This window comes from Megalops cyprinoides, chromosome 14, assembly GCF_013368585.1.
Source record: "Megalops cyprinoides isolate fMegCyp1 chromosome 14, fMegCyp1.pri, whole genome shotgun sequence".
NCBI classification, from domain to species: Eukaryota; Metazoa; Chordata; class Actinopteri; order Elopiformes; family Megalopidae; genus Megalops; species Megalops cyprinoides.
In genome coordinates, this window is record NC_050596.1 from 13,260,662 (window position 1) to 13,275,530 (window position 14,869).

The 14,869-nt window shown below is 40.3% G+C and overlaps 2 protein-coding genes across 2 annotated transcripts; one reads left to right on the forward strand and one right to left on the reverse strand.

Moving 5' to 3' along the window:
* Positions 1-113: 113 nt before the first annotated feature.
* On the forward strand, positions 114-3,465 carry LOC118789257 (rab-like protein 3). Its single transcript, XM_036545601.1, has 8 exons — positions 114-159; positions 485-576; positions 879-1,008; positions 1,259-1,373; positions 1,696-1,846; positions 2,253-2,324; positions 2,620-2,658; positions 2,768-3,465. The coding sequence occupies exons 1-8, from the start codon at positions 114-116 to the stop codon at positions 2,822-2,824; spliced, it is 702 nt and encodes a 233-aa protein (XP_036401494.1). The 3' UTR covers positions 2,825-3,465.
* Positions 3,466-4,097: 632 nt separating this feature from the next.
* On the reverse strand, positions 4,098-11,978 carry LOC118789258 (transmembrane protease serine 9-like). The gene is made up of 11 exons (XM_036545602.1): positions 11,930-11,978; positions 11,018-11,161; positions 9,905-10,074; positions 9,356-9,610; positions 8,892-9,038; positions 6,971-7,040; positions 6,594-6,741; positions 5,588-5,650; positions 4,915-5,056; positions 4,489-4,746; positions 4,098-4,244 (listed from the first exon to the last, which is right to left on the reverse strand). The coding sequence occupies exons 1-11, from the start codon at positions 11,976-11,978 to the stop codon at positions 4,098-4,100; spliced, it is 1,593 nt and encodes a 530-aa protein (XP_036401495.1).
* Between the last annotated feature and the right edge of the window lie 2,891 nt (positions 11,979-14,869).

Below are 14,869 nucleotides of genomic sequence, written 5' to 3' on the forward strand. Positions count from 1 at the left end.
ATGAAAGACTGAGGTTTGAACTTCTTTTTATACAATCCAATTACAATGGGTAGATATCTGAAGGGGTTACATTCATGTTTACTTCCGGGACGATGGTGAAATATTTATAAAAGATGGCATCTCTTGACAGGGTGAAGCTGCTGGTCTTGGGAGATTCAGGTAAGTGGGTTGCTAATATGCGTTATCTTTTAACAGAGGCTAACTACATACATGCAGTCTGAATCGGAACGCCACCTTTGCTCAAGGAACTGGCGAAAGTAGGTGATTATAGTATGAAATCATGTCTGGCTTGCCAGCTGCCCCATTTTCTGTAATTTTTTTCCTAGTTCAAGCTATAACTTAGTTTGTATTAGCTAATTACCGGATTAATGTATCTGTTAGAGTCCTATCCTGCCATGATTGCAATATGGTGTATGCATGTATATCTCAAACCTCGTCCTAGAGGCAGATAATGTATTATAATAATAATGTGTTTATCTCATAGGTGTTGGGAAATCTTCTCTGGTTCATTTGCTGTGTCAGAATCAAGTTCTGGGTAACCCCTCATGGACAGTAGGCTGCTCTGTGGATGTGCGGGTAAGGACATAATGCCACTTTGCTGGCTTTGTCTAATAGTAATGGCTTCATCAACTCCTTCACTGAAAAATACATTCTGTAACAAAATATTTCCTCTTTCATTTTATGCGTTCTGCATGGGCAGCTGTTTGTTTAAATACACATTAATATTTTGTAAAGATACCTTAACCAAGCTTTGTATTACCACATGACACCAAACCCTAACGCAGTAGCTATCAGTAGCTTAGCACAGTCATGTTCTTATAAAGTAAACGTTACCACATGATTTGGTGGATCACATTCACTGAAACAATGTTTGACAGATCCATGACTACAAAGAGGGCACTCCAGAAGAGAAGACCTACTACATCGAGTTGTGGGATGTTGGAGGGTCTGTGGGCAGTGCCAGCAGTGCAAAGAGCACCAGGGCCGTGTTCTACAACTCTGTCAATGGTAAATTAAAACTGTGTTTTCTCTATCACTTTGCTTCACGTTAGGTCAGATACAGAGGGGGTGACTTTGGACTAGGTAACTGAAATGCCCGCTCTCCAAAGCAAGGACATTCTTGGGTTTCAAGAGGAAACCTCTCAGCATTGCCTAATTGGTTGCATGTGTTGATGTCAAGAGCTGTAAGCAGAAGAGAGCTATGTGCCAGTGCAGGTAGTTTGTCTTTAAAGTGTTAAATTTGCTGTGTTTCTTCCAGGCATCATACTGGTCCATGACTTGACGAACAAGAAATCTTCACAGAATTTATACCGCTGGTCATTGGAAGCATTGAATAAAGACTCCTCTCCTACAGGAGTAATAGTTACAAATGGGTATGTGTGTGGCCTACAAGAGGCAAATCTCTCAAGTGTGAATAGCACTTAGTGACAATGATATTAATGATAGCTACTATTAATTTAATGTCCTTTATTCATCATCTTACAGACCATATGTTTAGCATATCGTGTATTTATACAGCTGTATAGTCAGATGAAGCACCTTGTTCAAGGGTGCCACAGCAGGACCCAGTCTGGGATTCAAACACTTCACCTTTAGTTGCAGCCCTGTTTCCCTAACCCTTACCTGGCACTGCCACCTCCCTTCCTGCAGAGCTTAAGGATGCTTTGCTGTGCCTTTCCTCCTGTGCTCCTCCAGCGATTACGACAGGGAGCAGTTTGCCGAAAACCCCCTCCCCCTGCTCGTGATCGGGACCAAGTTCGACCTGATCCCCGAGAACAAGCGCAACGACGTGCTGACAAGGACCGCGTTCCTGTCGGAGGACTTCAACGCCGAGGAGATAAACCTGGTGGGTGCACTCGTCCACGCCCACGGTCAGGGCCGTGACGACCTGGCCCTGCATTCCAACACGAGAGACGCGTTACAAACTACAAAGGCAGGCTCAGGCAGGCCAAAGCCTCGCTCCATCCATTACCCCTGGATGCCCCTGGTTTTAATGCAAGCAGGATGGCAGTTGAAGGAGGCAGGGTGACAGTCTTGTGGGGGTGGCATGTTGCTGCTAGAGAATCTTTCATGAAGGACATGATGTGATATGAACACTAGAGGGCACAAAAGTATAAAACACAAACATTCCAGCAATAACAGACCATATCACCGCGTTATAGGCAAGCTAGTGTTTATGTGAAGGAGTTGTTTGCCCAGAACTGTTTTTCAGCATTGTCATGGAGGTCGCCTCTGTTTTGCTCCCTTGACAGGATTGCACGAACCCGCGGTATCTTGCAGCAGGCTCGTCAAATGCAGTGAAGCTGAGCAGGTTCTTTGATAAGGTGAGATTCACACATTCTTGTGTGGGGTGGAGGTCAGCAGCTGGTTGCTTCACCTGTCAGATAAAGATGAGCATGCTGTCATACCAAGTCTTGGAGGCTTACGTGAGGCCCAAGTTCTGCACTCAGAATGCATAGCACTGGAATGTCAAAACACAGAGAGGGAGATAGATGCTTTTGTCGGCTCACTCTTCTGTGATAGTTAATGTTCATGTGATTAAGGACAAAAGGTTGTGGAATCTAAGGCAGTATGTTGGTACCAGAAAGATGTCTGCTTCTTATGGCTTTTATCTTTCAGGTAATTGAGAAGAGGTATTTCACAAAGGATGCAAGCCAGGTGAGCTTCTTTCTTTTCTTAAATTGTAACCTCATCTAACAAGATTGATTTTTGTTCTGCCTCGGTGATTGCCCATTCCTGATCGTTGACCTCTTTTGTGTGTCTACAGATGACTGGCTTCTCGGAAAGAAAGCGCTTCAACCTCAAGAGTCTCCATTATGACTGAGAGTGTGGGACGAGATGTAGAGGGTGGTGGTGATGGGGAGAGTGAGGCAGGTGTGGTTTTATAGCAATTTCACAACTTGCCAGGACACCTCCGCCCCTGTTTTTTTTTTTTTTTTAAAGAGGACAGAGGTCCGCTGCAGTGGCCTCCACCTTTGGCTTGGCAGCCTCATGCACCTGGTGCATGTCTGTGCTGCTATGTTCAGCCAGCCTGGTGTCAACCCTGTTATTAAGTGAGATAAGTATGCATGGACCACCCCTAGTTGCAAAGGAGAGTGCTGCTTTTGCCTGCTTTTCTCACAGGCATCGGGAAATGCTCACCGCACCAATGGAGCAGGTGATTCACCCACTCTTTCCAGTTGCTCGGCTTTTGCGTGTACACTAACTCAGTTTAGAGCATGATGACACGCAGGTGGTAAGCAAATACCATGTTATATGAAGAGAACAGCTGCACCTCAGGGGGGTTAAATCAGACAATAACCCTCACAGGAACTATGGTCACATCACTCAGAGTTCTCATTGTCTGCTAGCCATCACAGTCTTGGATCATAAGCTATTACCACGTGCAGCAGATTTGAGCTTCAGAAGGCTAACACAAACTGTATACTGCTAATATAGGGGAAGAACAATTTGGAGGCGGAGGATAACAGGACGATGCCACTGGTAACCGTGTGGTCACTGTGCACACTGTGTATGGTATCCTCAAACTATTCAAGTTATCCTTCATGTGACTGATAGTTTTTGACTAATATTGTAGCATTGCGTTTGTGACCCAATAAAATACACTAAATCAGCTGCCACAAGGAGCAGGGCACATATCTCAGTTCTCCTAACTTGATCTCCCTCTGTAGGAGATTTCTGTGCAGTGTATGCATGTAGCACCTGAATTGCTTTAGTTATTATTATTGTGATTATTATTATTATTATTATTTCTTTTCAGGCTAGCCCCATTAAGTTTATGAGGCAAAAAGGTAGTCCTGATCTCAAGAAATTTCTCTAAATCAACTGTGCATTTTTATCTGAAATTCAGATGTCTGCACACTTTACAATGCAGTATTAAGCTCCTTTTGACATAGCTGTGTCTATCCTTTTGCTTCTTATTTGTAAATGATTGTCACTTTTAGCTCAGTTAAAATGAAACTGTATACCATTGTTGTATTATGAAATTAGGTTTATTGAGCATGTGTACAATGTCAATATTGTCAAAAAGAAACCTGCGTATGAATGAGTTTTCATCTTTATTTAAAAAAAAAAAAATTTAAAAAAGAAGATTTTTTTCATGCTTCCATGTTTTCCTTTATCCAGGGAAGTAAGTAGGAAATTTTTGTGTAAACATTTGGATAAGGTTGGTCACATGGGTCTCCGGTGAAGGCAGCTATCCCATGAGGTTTATTGTTGCAAATGAGGGCTCCTCCTGAGTCTCCCTGAAATGAAAGCACGATTTTCAGGCATTCACTCTAAATTCATGCCACATGCATACAGGTTACCTTAAGTCCAGTCACTTATGTTCTGTTTCTTGAGGATATAGAAGTAAAAATATTTTTTTACAATCAACTCTAACCACTTTCATTAGACCAAATGATATGCCAGTGAAGTCTGTGTACACACATAGCCTCATCGACACATTAATGTAGCTTCAATATGTTAAAGATGAATCACTAAACTCACCTGACAGATTCCCTTCTTGCCATCAAAGTGCGTGCATATCATTCTGCTGCTGGAAAAATGCTTCTTCCAAATGCGTTTGCAGTCCTTGCTGCTCTGAATGGTGAGTACCACGTCCTGGAGGACGTCCTGAGCCGGTCCGTCAGGCTTTTTCCTCCCCCACCCAGACATCAAGCACCTGGTGTTCTCCGGAAGAGTGTCCCCTTTCTTTGGCAGCGCTTTGACTTGGACGTATTTGTTGAGAGTTGCATTTCGCTGCAGCTATCATACAAACATAGCAGGAAATGTTTGAAATGTTTTCCCCACATCTGTTGCCTACAAGGCACTCACACAAGAGTGTCTTTACAACTATTATCATTATTATTATTATTAGTAGTAGTAATATTTATTATTATTATTATTGCATGACTTTAAAGTATTTACACTAACCTTTAGAAGCATGATGTCAAAATCAAATTTGGACATTTCATTTATTTTATGTTTGATACATTTTTTCACTGGAATTTTCTGTTGTGATTTTTCCTTCTGTTTGAGATTGTGGGCTCCCAGAACCACTCTCATAGTCTTCGGGCTACAAGAGAAGAGAAGGAGAACGTAAGAACTGTGTTTAACTCATAAGCGTTTAATTCATAAGAACAACATTTCATTCTGAGAACAGACCTTTCAGCTTATTTTGGCTTGTAATTTTGTCCAGAGCGCATGCAGTGCTTAACATGGTCTAGCATTCATTTCTGGTCATGAGCAATCCACGGGTTTCTGCTTCCCCTTCAAGCCACGGTAAGCCATTCCACGTATTAAAACATCTTTGTGTGACAACACACTTTCTCATGTCAGTGAGATCAAACAGGCCCTCTTGTTCTTCAGAACAAAACTCAAGTCTCATCTGTACTTCTTTTTATTAATCCCTCAGTCAAATCCCTGAGAAACTGAAATTAAGTCTATTTAGTTTGTTTTTGTAATGTGTACAGTTTTTTGATACCCTCGGACCATTTTTCCCTGTATTTTTTCTGTTCCCTCTTCTAGTATCGTGCCCAGAAGAGAACACAGTACTCTAAATGTCCTTTCACTGGAGTGTGAGTCGAAGTGAGGGCCACAGTCTTACTTGCAGGGCTGATCAACAGCAGCAGAGACAGAGGCTGCAGAGTCTTCATTGTTGTGCCCAGCCCTGGTAGTCAGGAAAGCAAACAGAGGAGGAGTGAAAGGGAGGTCTCTCTTTATAAACCCTACTTAGGGTTTATAGATTTCATAACTTCTGAATTATTTGCTTCCCAACACAGATCTGTTGGAGGCATGGGGAGACATGATCCCTGATTATTATTATTATTATTATTATTATTATTATTTTTATTGTTGTTGTTGTTGTTGTTATTAATGCTGATGACAGTAATTATGATAATAATGATAAGAAGAAGAAGCCCATTCTGAATCTACTTTAAGATATCTCCTCCGATTTCTGCTGATATCAAATCGCAAAGTTTTTGGGAAAGCTATTTGAAGATCAAAATGTCATTAGTTTGTTAGTAATGTCATTAGCTCACTTTGAGTTTACACATTTACTAGCTTTAGCAGTCGTGTATTTTTTTAACCCCAGTCTCTGTGTTGACTCCCTTAGAGTATTGCTTGTGTTTTTTATTTATTACTTTGTTTTTAATGGAAAGTTATAACCCATCCCTAAAAATTCCAAAATCTTACATGAGATGCAAATACAAGGTTGCTTTTGTTAGACTTTTTGGTTTTATTGCAACTGTTTTTATATCAGCAAGTTATAAAATGTTAAGAAATGAAAAAAGCCCTGCTAACAGGAAGGAGAGGGCACAACCAAGCAAAAAAAAGAAAAAAGGTGTCATCCTGATATGTGTCTCATGTTCTGTAACACCTCATTGGTGGTCTAGTTTATTCACACCGCCATTGTGCTGCTGAATGCACTCTTGCGTACTTTAAACCACAACCTCGTACGCAACACGTATTACTGATCATTATGTGCAGCTCCACTTATTGGTAAGCCATATGCGAATCATCTCATGAGTTTAAAAGAATGAGAATCAGTAACCTAAAGGCTATTTTCCATAATAGGAACAGTAGAATGATTGGTAAAAAGAAGGACTGACTGGATACAGTGTGCAGCGGTCAGGACAAAGTCCTCACGGATGAGTAGGCCCCCGCAGACATGGATGTCCTGTATCTGAAAAGATGCCATGTAGGGTCTGGAATGGGGCTTGGCCTTCTTCCCCCCTATGATACCACTTTCGGAGGCTCCTGTGTGAACACAATATTGCCTTGCAATTTTTTTGTCACTTCTAGACATTTGTATTACAGTCCGTTATGTCTCCTTGAATGGATGCAACATTACAAAGGACCAAGAACAATCTGCCAGTCGCATATTGCTATTATTTTATGTTTGCCATTTTGACTATGCTTACAGAGCCACTCATATCTGACAGCAATGTTGCAATACTGGAGTTACCTTGTGATCTCAAACACTTACCTGAAGGGGAGATCAGCAGCAGCAGACACAGAGGCAGCAAAGCCTTCATTGTTGTACCCGGTCCCAGCAGTCATAAGGTGGAGTGAGGGGGGTCTGTCTTTATAAAGCCTGCTCTACAGGAAATGGTTTCATCAAAGGTTGGTGAGAGCGCTTCATTCCGAAGCTAGAGATGCAGAGGTACAGAGGTGTAGAGGACCCTCGTCAAGTTGTCTCGGAAGTTCAATGTTAGGGTCTAAGGGTGGAGGTGTGATTCTGGGGCTATTTTTTTTTAATCACACTTAATCATGGTTGGTATGAGTCATGATCATGACAGGAAAAAAACAACCTGTAATGCATTTTCTCCATTTATAGATGATACCAGTGTTCATTTTTGTGTCACCAATGATACGCGTCAACATGTGTCAGATGTAGAGTTATGAAAATCATAAATGTTTACATAAAATAGTCTTGTTAAAAGAGTTTTTTTTTTTAAATGCTTGTTGTGAAGATATAACACCTTTTCATCTGATTTGTTTTTCTATATAACACATATTGTTTTAGTATTGCAGCAAAGTGATAGAAAACAGTCCAATTATTGTGAATCAAGTTTCTTAGACATTTTTTTTCTAACCACACATAGTATGTTACCTTGATCCTTCAAACTCAAACCTGATCAGGCTATGTGAATTTACACAAAGAATGCTCAAATCATAGTATGCCTGTTTGTGATTTGCTTCTGGGGTAGTTTAACTCCCTTTGAGGTTTGTTGCTGAAAATAAGGAGCCATTCTGTCTTTGTTTTAAGAATATGGAGACACAGCCAGTTGTGTTCATCCACAGAAGAATCTTCATCAGGAGGAATGAACAGGGACATCACAGAACAGGAAGAGTTACAGTGTCTTCACCAAGCAAGCAATTAAAGCCAGTTGTTTCACTCACACAGTTGCATTAGTCACTTAAAGGTAATGGAATTATGAACTCAGGCACAGGTTTGTTACACTGCTTACCCGCTGCACATAGGCAGATGTTAATTGCTGCCACTTCTCTGAAGCGCTTTCACTTACAGGGCTTCTGCTACTGTGCTGCAGTCAATGGCTAAGATGGCATGATGTCATGATTTCATGAATTTGTATGCATTTCATCAGGATTTCACCAGCAGTTTCTTGTTGAAGCATGTTTTTTTTTAAGTAAATGCAGTTAAATACAGCATTTTAATATAATTTGTAATAGTCTGTTCCCCAGTTTCAGTTAACATTCGTGTTTTCAAGAAATGCAGGTTTTATTGAACAACAGGATGTGTTGCTGTTTTCCCACCATGGATTTGTATCAGCATTTCCCATTTAGGACCACCACATCTTAAGAGATTATCATTGGTTTCTGTAAGTTTACTTGTATTACCCATTTAAATAGCTTACATATTAACCATTTTAGCTGTGTATGTTGTAGCAGGATATTTTACTGAAGCAATTTGGCTTGCTCAAGGTACAGCAGCTGAATATTGAACTGGTGTCAAGCTCAGATGGTTAAGCAGTGTGTCACTCTGACATCTACCATGTATGCACCCACAGACCCGTGGATGCACACAGTGCTCCAAAACCTGAATGGAAATATTCATGTATAGAAGTGAAAACAGCTGCACCTACTCATTTTAGACAAAGTACTTCTTCTGTATTGCTAGTATATTAATAACTTAAGTATGACAGTTGTTTAAATGCTATCTAACATCATTTTTGTAACAACGCAGTATACTGCATAACAGTGTTACAGAAAAGTTCCTTGTAATCATCATTATCTCGAAAATAAAGTGAAATGACAAAAAATGTGCATTTATTATGATATGCTCTATGCTTTATATGCACTGCAGTAATAATGATTCCAGAATCATTTTATTTATAATTCCCACTGATTCTCTTGACAGAACCCGTAGACTTCTTTCAGTCATGTTCCCCAATTATTTCCTTTATCCACGGAATAAAAAATGGAATCTTCATGTAAATGTTGGGGTACCTTGCATCATTACATTCTGGTGCAGTAAAAGCTGCAATTCCTTGTGGCTTTGTACCACAGATGAGGGGTCCTCCTGAGTCTCCCTGAAACACACCAGATAGAGATCAAAGCATGACACAGTGAGAGATGGAGAGAGAGTGAGTGACAGAGAGAGAAAGAAGAGGTGCAGAAGTCTGCTTCCAGAGAACCTAAATGCTATTATATTTTGTTGAACCAGAAGCTCTATTACTCAGCTAATTACATGTGAGTAAACAACTCTGCGACCCATTGGCATGAGGTTGATCAGCTTTTATATCTAATTGTAGGCAATGCTAACAGCTGTTTGCTGTCTTGTCTGTTACCCCTTGCTCATCATAAGGCTACTTGGTTTGTCTCAACCTACCACTCTAGCCCAACATACCTGACAGATCCCTGTAGATCCAGAATGAGTGCAAATCATCTGTTTGATGAAAAAGTATTTCTTCCAGATGTATTTGCATTTGGAGTTGTTTAGTATGGTCAGGTTTGTCTCCTGCAGAACGCTCTCAGTGACTCCTCCAGGCCTTTTAAGTCCCCAGCCTGCTACTGAGCATTTGGTTTTCTCTGGGATGTTGCCGTCTTTCTTGGGCAGCCCAATGACCTTAACATATTTATTCAGCCTGGCATTGGTCTTCAGCTGGAAGGTAAACCAATACAAATTAATCATTAAAACAAATTAAAAGATTCAACCAGATGCAAACACCAAATACTGTACTGACAGACTTCATTGGTAAAAAAGAGTGACAATCAAGACTCAGCCTCAACTCTGACTCACAGCTTCATGCAAGTTAATGATCCTTTTTTCCTGAAAAAAAAATCAGCTTTGCAAGTTCAACAGTCACCTATATGAATGAATGAAATAATTGTGTCATTAGTGAGTGAAAGATGACTGAAAGAGTTTGTCCAGTCTACATGTGGTTGTGACGCATACCTTCAGTAACATGATATCGTAATCCCTTTGTCTGGGTTTTGAATGAAATGGATGCTTGTGGTATTTTTCCACTTCAATTCGCTGTTGTGTGGCCTCCCTCTCACTTATATTGTGGGCCCCCAACACTACCTCTAAAGGTCTTGATCTAGGAGACAATGAAGAAATTAGTACTAATTGGTCAAAAGTGCAATCAATTTTACACTTTAGACCAGTGTTTCTCAATCCTACTCCTGGAGCCCCCCTGTCCTGCATATCTTCTATATATCCTTGCTCCAAACACACCTGATTTAGTGTGATTAACATGCTCTTGATTAAATCAGGTGTGCTCAGCTAACCAAAAGTGCCACTGATGAGTTCAGTCAGGTAGGTAGAGCAGGGAAAGATCGAAAACGTGCGGAGCAGGGGGGGCCCAGGAGCAGGATTGAGAATCAGTGCTTTAGACTTTTCAACAGCCATGTTATATATTCCTAGACCTGGTACACAAAATACAGCGTAGATTATTTGCTGAAAACAGTCACCAAGTTCAGTACCATTCAAGAAGGGTATCCATTGCATTCCCTGAGGCAAACCACAGGTTTCACCAAGTTTCAACTGCAGACACCAGATTAAATAAATAACTTTCAAGACATCTGGCACACATACAAAACATACACTAAACTTAAACAACATCAAAAATCAACCCACTACCGTTACGATGTCCTTAAAATTTTGTCAATGGTGTCACAAAGATCAGAAAATAACTCCAGACACAGAATTACTGAGGTGCTAATGCTAGCAGAGTAGTGTACATGCTGAAACTAACATGTTCAACATATCCCTTTAAGCGTTTCTTTTGGCTCAGGTATTTGTATCCCACAGGACAAAGCAGATTAATGATTAAAGTACTAATCAGTATTTGATTTTTGCAGCCCAATCGCAGCAGCGGTAGTAAGGAGGAGGGGGAACATGCAGGGAGGTTAGAGGCTGTGTGGTGGGTGAGAGACACACGTACACCTCAGGTCTGTGTGTTCACACACAGTCGTTGCAGTTGCCCCAGTTGGGGGCTGCCCACAAATATGGCACATTCTCATGCCTGCCTGCGTGATCGTGCAGTGAAAATGAAGACTCACTCGCGGCAGTGTCCTGATGTCAGAACAAAATCCTTCCGAATGAGCAGGCCCCCGCAGACATGATGGCCATTATTCTGCAGGGAGACCATGTAGGGTCTGGAATGGGGCTTGGCCTCTCTCCCTCCTACAATACCACTATCAGAGGCTCCTATAAAACAGTGGGAATATTATTTTTCAATATTGAAAATGTGCAACATTTTTAAGAGGTGATGCATGAAAAAAACTTGAGTGACTTCATTTTGATGCATGATGGGCAAAAGCCATACAGTATTGATTGATTCATTCATTCATTCATTGGGTGACTGATTGATTGATTGATTCATTCATTCATTAGGTCAATGCAAATGCACAAGGTCAATTCCAAATCATATGGCCTTGCACACCTTTTTTTGTTCTTGGCTGTTAAGTTACTCCTACTCAGAGCAAGTATCTAATACAGCTGTTATACAATACAACTTAGTTGTTTGTACATATATGTCTTCCATTGACTATGAGGCTATACAAGTTAACTATTACGTCATATCATTTACTTTGCAGAAAGCCTTATTCAGAGCAAACTGCATGTCATTCTTTCAGCTGGACATTTACTGAAGCAATTCTAGTTAACAATCTTGCTCATGAGTAGCCCACCTGACAGAAGCTTTCCTTCAAAAATTATGAATTCACACCTTACATGTCATACTCATACATTGCCATGTGATTTACTGAGTACATGTGTTGAATCTGAATATTTCTGACATTAATTTGAGAGTCATCCTTTGATAAACTTTTTATTGTGAAGGACGCAGTCTTACCCGTGGGAGCAAGGAGGTGTGTGTGTGTATGATAATAATACCATATCATTATTGATATATAATTATTCATGTAGTTAATTTGAGTATCATCTTCTGATATACCTTAAAGAGAGCAGTCTTACCTGTCGGAGCAAGGAGCTGAAGAAGCAGGCAGAGCAGAGACAGGTGCATGGTGTGCATTTCCAGTTAAAGACACGATGGCTTTATATAGTACTCTACAGGATGCACACACACACGCTTGTGGTCAGATGCTACAGGTCACTTGTTTCAGGAAAAGAGCTGGGTTTCTTGAAAGTGTGACAAAGGGAATTTATACCGTGTTCATTTATCTGCATGGCAGACACTTCCTTTCATACACAGTAGCTCACATTTGACATGAAACAGTACGTACAGTTTGATGTTTACTAAAGCAATTGAGAGCAACGTACCTTTATCAAGGGTAAAACGACAACATCCTTTCAGGGAAATGAAATTGCAGCCTTCTGTTTGCAAGTACTGCTGCCAGACTACTGTGCCATCCTGTTGTCCGCCTTGGGCTCCACTGTACCCAAATGCTCCTACTGCTCTTTAGGTTCTTGAATAGAGGTTGCATGAGTGTAAGACGTCTCCATGTGACTGTAAGAATGAAAGTAAAAAGATTACTTTCAATAATGCTGAATTCATGGTTAATGTTTAATGCTTAACTCAGTGCTTACTCAAGCCTTGGTTTGAACTCAATCATAACATTGGCACTTTTGAAGAGATTCAATGAGTAAGAGTTCATGGCTATTTGTCCTCCATTGTTTCGCCACAAGAATGCATACCCTTGCCAGTCCAACGTATGATCTATCCTAATGACTGTGAATACAGCCAGACATATACAAGGGTACAGATGACCCAGTATTTATTAGTCTCCACCAAGAGAGAACATATGAATATGAATATGAATTTATAAGATGCAGCAAAGACTGTGAACTATGTTCAGGAGAAAAAAAAAAATCAATACAAAAAACTTTATTTACTGTATATACAAAAACAGGATTTTTATTTCACATGTCAAAAAATGAACACAACAAACTAGTGTTGGTCTTCTTTGGTTATACCTGAAAGCGACATAACTTACGTTTATTATTAGCACTTCCATGAAATTTGGAAAGAATGCTGCATTTTTCACCAGATTTGGACTTCATGACCACCATATATTGTAGAGTGTTGTGTTTTTTATTGTTTTTTTTTCTCAGTTTAATCTGTAGGGGTTTTTTATGTTTTTACTTCTATAAAAAAGAAACATTCCATTCAATGTTAAATGCGTTTTCTTCAATCTGCAATAATAATGCCCTCACAGGGAAATGCTGTCTTCTGATTCTGATTCAGAGATCAAGTCCTTTTGTTTTATTGCACTTTTCACACTGATCTGTTTTTCTGCAGTATGGTAAAGCATGTCTAAATAAAGGTCTCAGCCCCCTAACCACAGCTCTCTATTTCATGATTCATATCTACAACCATAAAACCACGTTAATTCTAAAGAACAGCATAGGAAGAGAACACAATAACTCCATGATTTGTCGAGATGTTGAATAAAGTCTACACTGTTACAGAAAAGAGACACAGTTTTTATATCACAGTAAGTATTTTGACTATATAAATATTAATACATTGCTGATTAAAAATTGTTGTTAAAATATGTGCTTATTTATTACCTTGGATATGAAACACTTGACAGCAATTCATTCTCTTTACCAGTCTGGGACTGGTAATGAATGCTGTTCTCCATCCCAGCTGCCTTTGGGAGCACTGCTGGGACTGACCTCTGACCTCTGTCCTGCTTTCTGCTACCTTCATCTGCCTCCTTGCTCACCCGCTCCCTTTATGAAATGCATTAGGGTGGTTTGGGGTTCAGCCAGTCAGCCCCTCATTGAGATTTCTGAGAACCAGCTAGAAAACTTGTTAACCCTGAAGTGCCTCCTTCTCCATCTCCAGCCTCCTGTGCTGTCTTACCACCCTTCCCCAGAACCTGTTGGCTATCATCTCCAAATGGAAAGGGCAGATCCCTGGGGGGTATGGCCTGTAATCTAAGTGATAAACTGTGTAAGACAATGGTTGTCCAGCGGGCTAAGAAATGGGCCAGGTGGAGGGCTCACAAGCTCACGGGCAGAGGTGGGGTAGAGAGTATTTACAAACCCTATAATGGTGGGATATGCCACGTGCCTTATATCGCAGACTTCTTTGGACACATAAAAACAATCAGTTCTTTGGCTTTGCTGTCCGGAGAAAAGCACCTTGATTTGTTCGAATGAGTGTTAGTGCATGGTCGATCCACCCATACTGGGTGTTCAGAGGCCTCACTTTTTCATCACTACTGCCAGGCCTTGTATGTTGCTCCAAGCTGAGACACTATCACTTTTGTTTGTCACAAAGCTCCACTGCTGACAGGAGAGTAATCATAATTAACATCTGAGTTTGCTTGTCTAACCTTGAGTGGCTATGATAGCTTCAAGAAGCTTCTTTGCTTCTCCTGTGGTGATTTTTGAAGTTTTTTTTTTTTTTTACTTTCACAACATCTGAGGAGATGTCTGCAAAGACCCTGACAGGAAACCAACGGAGGTGTTAACCGCTCAAAAGTGGCAACAGAGCAAAGTGCATCTCGTTGTGTGTGAGGTGTAACAGGAGTTTCATCTTCAGTTAAAATAGGATCATCCAGATGTAAAAATGTTGCTTTCCAGTTATAGCAACTAAAAATAACACAATTCCATGAATACTGGTAATGCTAAATATGATTTGGAAGCTGGCAAATTTGTTTTGAAAATGAGCAATTGCATAAAACACATTTTCTCATGACCACCATGACCACGCAGGTAGTGGTTTCTTTGTTAAACTAAAACATATACAGGATTTGTTATCAGCTGACAATTGCTTTTTTACCTAATCTTTGATTATAATGAAAAAAGAGCATTTGCCAATTGTTAATATTAGTTACATGAAACTCTTAATCAAAAGGTAGACGTAAAGTTGGAGTAATTAAAGTTGTAAATTCACAAGCCTTCGAGCATTTATTCGAACAATAGGTGAGCTATTTTAAATTT